This window comes from Poecilia formosa, unplaced genomic scaffold, assembly GCF_000485575.1.
Source record: "Poecilia formosa unplaced genomic scaffold, Poecilia_formosa-5.1.2 Scaffold171, whole genome shotgun sequence".
In the NCBI taxonomy this organism is placed as follows: domain Eukaryota; kingdom Metazoa; phylum Chordata; class Actinopteri; order Cyprinodontiformes; family Poeciliidae; genus Poecilia; species Poecilia formosa.
The window spans coordinates 1,096,749-1,104,220 of NW_006800110.1; the positions used below are offsets into that span (position 1 = coordinate 1,096,749).

At 38.5% G+C, this 7,472-nt stretch overlaps 1 protein-coding gene across 1 annotated transcript; it reads left to right on the forward strand.

Annotated features, from left to right (window-relative positions):
- Positions 1-6,081: 6,081 nt before the first annotated feature.
- Positions 6,082-7,231, forward strand: LOC103146944 (programmed cell death 1 ligand 1-like). The gene is made up of 2 exons (XM_007565055.2): positions 6,082-6,462; positions 6,549-7,231. The coding sequence occupies exons 1-2, from the start codon at positions 6,177-6,179 to the stop codon at positions 6,767-6,769; spliced, it is 507 nt and encodes a 168-aa protein (XP_007565117.2). The 5' UTR covers positions 6,082-6,176; the 3' UTR covers positions 6,770-7,231.
- Positions 7,232-7,472: the final 241 nt, after the last annotated feature.

Sequence of the window (7,472 nt, forward strand, 5' to 3'; positions counted from 1 at the left end):
GCTCCCAATTGCGGTAGAGCAATTGCTCTATTGCTCTATTGCGGTAGAGCAATATAGCAATTGCTCTACCGCAATTGGGAGCTATATATATATTATTTATTTATTTTTTGTCATAGTACCCCCAAGAATTTAAAACTACTTTCACCCCTGGAAACAACTGATCAGGTTGATGTTGGTCACAGCTCTGAGATCAGTCTGACTGCAGCCTGGAAACCACTGGAAACTCTGGTTTCACAAACCATCATTCATTTAGTCAGCAGCTGCTCTTCCTGCTCCAGTCCAGTCCTCACATGTGGACATGTGTCCTCCTGTCCTCAGTCTCATCCAGATGTGTTCAGGGACAGACAGCCTCCATGCTGCTCAGTCAGCTGATGTCCAGCAGCAGATGTTTGTTCATCAGCAGCAGTTTGTGTCTAAATGCAGCAGCAGCAAATCCATCCCTCCAGTGTTGGAGCAGCAGTGAACCTTCAGGCTCTCAGCAGTTTGTTTCCACTGTGGACTTGAGTGGAACCTGCAGAGGAAGCAGACTGGATGCTGAAAGTGTGTGTAGGTGTGTGAGCTTGGAGCTCAGTGTGTTCACTGCAACACGTTAAGATGAGAGCAGAGAGGAAGCTGCTCTGAACTTGACTGAAGGCCCTGCTGCTCTTTCTACTGGATGTGCTGCGTCACTGACTGCTGCTGCTGGAGAGAAGCTGGAAACTCACTGATCTGATCTCTGATTCTTTCTTCTCTCTGCAGGATCTGGTCCCTGTACAGTAGAGAATCGTCTCTGTTTCCTGCTGATCCTCAGAAGCTGCAGCAGTTTGAGTCTAAAGGTCATCATGATCCAGTCAGAACTGGATCGTGATCAGAACTGGATCGTGATCAGAACTGGATCATGGTCAAAGGTCATTATGATGACCTTTGACCATGGTTTCCATCCTGTTTATTTCCTCCTGTCTGTCATTTTGTATCTGATGTTGTTTTTCTCTTTGGATGGATGAAGATGAAATTGTAACTCGGCTCCATTAATATTTTTGTAACATCATGATGTTAGAATATATTATCGATTTTAAAAGCATCAATGTGGATATCTTCCTGTGCTGTTGGGTTTCTCTGTTCTAAGTTTGACATAACGTTGAAGTATCGTTTCTGCTTCAGCGGTTTAAGCAGAGAGGTAATGAAGTACAACAGACACTGAGGCCTCTGTAGAACCAGCGTCCTTAGAGGCGTCCAAACTCCTCTGATCTGAATCTGTAAAACTGAGGTTTCAGGAGGAAGTCAGAGCTGCAGCTGCAGTTTAACATTTCCTCTAAAATAGGAGAAAACATGCAGACACATGGGTAGCAACTGCAGAAATGTGTACATTTCTGTGATAAATAAATATTTATCCACCACGTATTCAGAAACATCTGAATAATCTTTAATGCACCAAATTGTTTTCCAGCTGCCAACAAACACCAGTCAGAGGAGTAAAAATGGAGAACAAACAGCTTCCATGTTTCTGTCTGGAGGACAAAGTGGCTGTGATGATTTTCTGACTTGCTAACTTTTAGCACAGTTTGTCTGTTAAAGTGTCTTTGTGTGGATGAGGCTCAGGCGGTGCTCATTTATTAGATCTACTGATGTTTTTTAACATGTTAGATTTAGGAAATGTCAAACTCTGAGTCTCACATTCAGCTTGTTTTAAAGTGCAGGTTTTAAATTACATAAATAGATAAAATTGCACTTATTCTAAAATAATTAAAACATTTTTTATTCAGAAAATCAGAGAAATGATAAAAGCTGACTTTACTGAGAATGAGCTAAAAATATAACATGCTTCTGGACATTTCATATTATAGGATCTTTTTCTCTATTTTCAGTTAAATCTGATATTCAAGCCTAAAATAGCATCTCAATGTTAAAACTGTAGCAGCTAATGCTAATGTCAGCGTTCAGTCCACCTTCAGTTCCTGAAACTCTGGAAAGATTAATGATAGAATAAAACTTTGCTCCAATCTGATGGTCCAAAACATAAATAACAGATTAAAAGTTATAAATCTTTTAATGTTTGAGTTCATCCATTAAATGATTTAGCAGCAAGAATGGAAAATGTTGCTTATTTTGTCTACATGGTTTTCAATTAAAATATGATAAACTAATTACAGATCCTTCAGTAAACATAAACATTTTAATCTAGTTTAAAATATATTTTATGGTAAATTTGGGGGGAAAATTAGCAGATTGATGTTCCTGAGGTCTTATTTTCAAGAGCAACAGAGAAATGAAAACGTTGAAAAAACAGTATTAACTCTTAATTTGCTTGAAATTAAGAGTTAATAGATGAAATCAGAATGATTATTAAATCAATCCAGAAGGGTAAATAATGCAGATTATTTTTGAATATTTACTGAAATAACCCGACAGCTGAAAACTCCTCATCATCATCTCTAACTAATCTAAACTATTTCTTCCTCCTCTGGTGGTTTTATCATAAATCTGATCAGAACATTTATCAGAACAAACTTCCTCCTTTCAACCAGAAGAAACTCTGAGATAAATGAAGCTTCATGTCATCAGAGTTACTCTGGATTAAAGACATTTTATAGGAATAATTTAAATTCTTAATAAAACTGAGGAGCAGGATCTATTTATAGTTCAGTGTTTTAACAGTTAATAATTTGTTTCTTCATAGTTTCGCAGTAAATATGTGATAATTAGGAATAAAATGATCAGAACCAGGAGATTCTTAATTTTAGTACTTTTACCTTTTGTGGACTTTTGATAGAGGAGGTAAAACATTTACTGCCAACTTCTTTTTATTCTTCTTCTATTATTATTATTATTATTGTATTATTATTCAGATGTTAACAGCAGATTATTGCTTTCAAAGTGTGGATGAAACTGGAAATGAAGTGAAAATAAAGAGATTTTGAAATATGATTAAAAGTTAGAGTAATAACTCTGTGATCTCTTATTTTGTGATCATTTAATCACCAACACGTCTCACTCTGAGAAATAATCACACAATTCAGGTTTTGTTGTTCCTGAGAACATTTAGAAAATTAAAACACAGAAAACACATTTATATCTGCAAAAACATTTTTGTATATTTTTCCTTTGCCTTGTTCAAGAAATGTGACTTTTTTACATGTCAGAAGTTGTTCCCCTCCATATAACAGATAAATCCAAAATTACTCAAAGGAGATTGAGGTTTTTTAGCAAATGAGACGTTTCTATCTCATAGAAATAGTTACATTTTATAGCAGAGCAGCAAAAGTTCTGACTTGAAGGTGAAAAATGGAGCTAAAGATTAGGGTGATGGCAAAGAGGCCCTCCAGCCTCCAAGATCTAGAGCTCATCACTAAAGATACATAATCAAAATACCAGCAGGAGCAAACAAGAGAATCATCCTTTGTCCATTTAAGTTCTTAATGTTTGAGGTTCAAGACGAGTCAGAGAGTTGAATTCATGAATTCAGAACAGGTCCATTATCCTGCTGAGCAACACAGCAAAATGTCTAAGCTACGCCTAAAGAAAGCGTTCCCTGGTGCGTGTGCGTGTGTGTGTGTGTGTGTGTGTGTGTGTGTGTGTGTGTATAGGACCAGCTAAAAGAGATACAGGAAAACACAGAATCATTTATTCCCAACAGGCCCCCTGCTGGGGTTGTAGAAATCCCAGCCCAGAACAAGAACTCAGTTGGATCCTAAGGTATAACATGGCGGACCGTTCCGTCTAGGGTCATGAGGAACCGTAGCCCCGCCCCCTCCAAAGTCACAGGAACGCTGTGTCTCCAGAAACGGCCCAAAGTGTCTCATCCCACCTGTGTCAGCAAACTGATGTGTTTACTAAGATTAAGGTGATCAAACATCTCCAAAATATGGCATGTTTAATAAAAATCAGTATTTTGCTGTTTAAATAAACATTATTTTCAAATAATTCTAATATTGTTTTGTTTTCACCAATTCTGCTTTAAATACATTTATTCATTCAATCTTATTTTTCATGTGAGCTGTGAGTTACAGGCGGCCAGTTTTTAATCGTGACTCTTATAAAGGGCTCAGTCTGTCAAATTGTCCCGTCTGGAAGACGTCGTCTTCTTCACTGTTGAATCTGTAAAGTTCACGTCAGTCTTCATTTTCATGGATCTTTAATTGTCCTTCATCTCCACCCAAAACACACTTTCTGTGTGGGGAGAGCCTCCTGTAAGGGAAGAAGTAGTTTGTTAGTGTTCACCTTCCTTGATGACCTGTTATTTCACATCATCTTCAGTCCACTGTTTGTTAAAAGAGTTATTATTTTTCCTATTACACAGTTTTGTTTCAATAATTGTTCTTCAGGAGATGCTGAAGGTTTTCTATCCTGTTTGTGGGGAAACTTATGAACTGAACTGATTATAGTTGTGACATGATTGTATGAATCATGCAGTGATATCTTCCTCTGATTCTGCTTTAAGAGCTGAGAGGTCAGAAGTGATGAGTCAGCATGGTCCCCCTGCTGCTGGCCCAATTTCCTCCTGCTGACAAAGAGAAAAAACATTTATTGACTTATTTTTTCAACATAAAATGCAAAAACATTCAAGATCATTTTCCTTTAAAGCCACATCAAAATCAAAATGTTCTTAAAAACTGACTTGTGTCAGTGAATATCAACAGAACCCCTTAAAGTTTAAAGTGAATTGGCTGATTTCCACTTTACTGCCGTTTGGTTTCCTGCTTCCTGATGGGACCCCCCCCTCCACCCCAACGCCCCTTCAATACTTACTTCATTATGCAAATCAATCTCAAAGGTTATCAAGCTGAACTCAAAGGGGGAAAAGATCCTTTGGTCTATAAAACAAAGAACATTGTGTTTATATGTGACCAACAACATAAATTCATCAGTTTAACATCCACAGATCATTTCATGGCTGTTCATCATATTTTCTGTTCTCCATCCACCAAAACAACAAGACAAACAAACAAAAAGCCCAAATCAGTCAAACGTCTCAGACTAACGGCTCCACATGGATCCTCTGGTCCAGCAGAGGCCCGGCTCACACACAGACCGGGACATTAAAACAGTGAGGTCAGCATCTTCCAAAACACATGTTTTGTTTTCATTTATTCCCAGTAATCCTATACATCAGAGACTCTTTAGAGGGCCCCACTCCTCACACTGAACTGTTTTGCCGACACCTCGTCAGGTTTAGTCGGCTGAGAACTGCAAAGTCCAGAGACGCACTTTCCCCTTTTTTTCTTCTTATTTCCATTAAATCCTGTATTTCACCAGGAAACGAAGCTGCAGCCTTGAACTTAGGAGCGTAATAATTCAGACACCAGCCTCTTAATTTGGTTACGTCCAATTACTCAGTTAAAAGTTTCTATTTACCTTTTGTTTCTGTGGGTCAACCCAGAGTTTGGCGTCTGCTGAGCTCTGCTCAGTTTTTCACTAACGTCTCAGCAGAGCCTCCAAACTGTGGAGAATTATCCTTTCTCAGTTCAGCTTCTCAATGTTTGAGGCTCAGTGAGTTGAATTCATGAACTCCATTAATTCAGACTAAAATGCAGAGCTGGTCTATCATCAGGCCGTCGTTATGGGCTGAAACAACAAAAAGGCTCCTAGCAACAGTTTCTGGTTTCTTTTGTTGGCTTATTTTTAGCTTTGTGCACATGTGCACTATGGCTGCGCATGTGTATATACGAGCATGGAAGCAGCTGGAAGAGATGGAGGAAAACATGGAATTATTTATTCCAACTAATGTCAAGAAATCTTTTTCAGTTAATTGTTGAAAAGCCAATAGAATAAATCTACTTGCTATTTTTAAACAAAACTATAAATAAGCTAGACTTTTAATGATATATACAAAAATAGATATACGCAAAAGAGATCAGCACACAGCAACTCAGCAACCCAAAATAAATCCAAAATACAGATGACACAGCAAAATTAAATAATGTTAATATGTCACAGCCAAATTGAATAAATCCAAAATAGCAAATGTAAAAAACATGAAAATAACTCAAAAGGCCACTTTACTACACAATGTCTCCCTGTTTTCCCATCAGAACCAGAACTTCTGGTTCAGTGATCATCATCTGGATCATGGAGATTATTTGCTCTTGTTTCCAGGCAGGTTTTTCTCTGATCCTTCAGAGGATCTGGGTTTCCTCCTCAACACCATTCAACTCAACTTTCATCTGTTTTCATGTCTTATTGCAGATTCTGAAACCAGCATGTCCTGTGTTCTGAACCAGGGCTGCATTTTACCAGGGTTGTTCAAGAACATGAATGTGGCCATGATATGGAAATGTGGATCATCTCTGATTGTACGGTTTGACCATCGTGGCTCCAGCTGCTCTGAGAGCTTCAGATCCAGAGCGTCTCTGTCTGAGGATCAGATCCAGAGGAAACGGCGATCTGCTGCTGAGAGGATGAAGGTTGATGATGAGGGCAGTTACAGGTGTGATGCATTTACACCTGGTGTCTCTTATAGACGTGTTGTTCACCTTGCAGTAGAAGGTGGAACATCTTCGTTTGAAAACATTTCATTCAAATCATGTTTTGAGAGTTTTTATTTTGGTTCTATTATTTTCTCATGTTTCCAGCTCCAGTCTCTGACATCAGGATCCATCAGGATGGAAACAGGATCACCTGCAGCTCGGAGGGGATCTACCCTCAACCTGAACCCACCTGGTCCACTGAGCCTCCATCCAACACGGCTCTGCAGAACAGAACCACAGTCCATCAGACTGAGGAGAAGCTTTATGACATCAGCAGCTCTCTGACGGGTCCAGATGGTCCAGATCTGATCACTGAAATATCCTGAATGAGGTTCAGGATTTCTGAACAAAAGGTTTCATTAGTCAGCAGATTACTATTAAACTTCCAAGCTAAGTTTGAAGCTGGTTTAGATTTATTTAGAGAGAGAAACAAGGTGACTGAACAATGATCTGTTAGAGGAGCCGCTGAGATTTCACAGCTTGAATATTATTTACCATTTTATGAGGGATTAACCAATAATCTGGCCATTTCCAGAAGGATTGAACCAGGAGTGTTGTCTGGTTTAGGATTTCTAATTCTCCAGCAGTCTGTCAAATTTGTACTAGAGATTAAGTTTACAAAAATATCATCGTAAATGTGGTGCTGCCCCCTAGAGGGGAAACGATCGATTGATCCATCTGGAGTTACATTGAAATCTCCTAAAATAACCTGATCAGTGGAATATTTTAATTTCCAATGTTTTATCATCACTCCGAGGTCAGCAAAAAATATACTATTTATCGCTTTATTATTGTATCCATATACACACACCAAAATGATCTTATTTCCTTCAATTTCCACTATTACATTTACCCAGTGGCCATTTGTGTCACTGATTTGCTCCAACAAAGAACCTGGGAATCTGTAAAACATGATCATAACCAGCTGAATGCGACGGACCACGACTAAAATAAATGTTATCACCCATTGAAGTTTCCAGAATTTACCCTCCTCACTTGATGAATAAGTTTCTTGCAGAAAAAAACAAT

Excerpts from the sequence above, each read along its gene's own strand:
- LOC103146944 (XM_007565055.2), top strand. The coding sequence starts at position 6,177 with ATGTCCTGTGTTCTGAACCAGGGCTGCATTTTACCAGGGTTGTTCAAG. Across the intron at positions 6,463-6,548 it reads TGTTCACCTTGCAGTAGAAG|CTCCAGTCTCTGACATCAGG; the intron begins GTGGAACATCTT and ends TCATGTTTCCAG.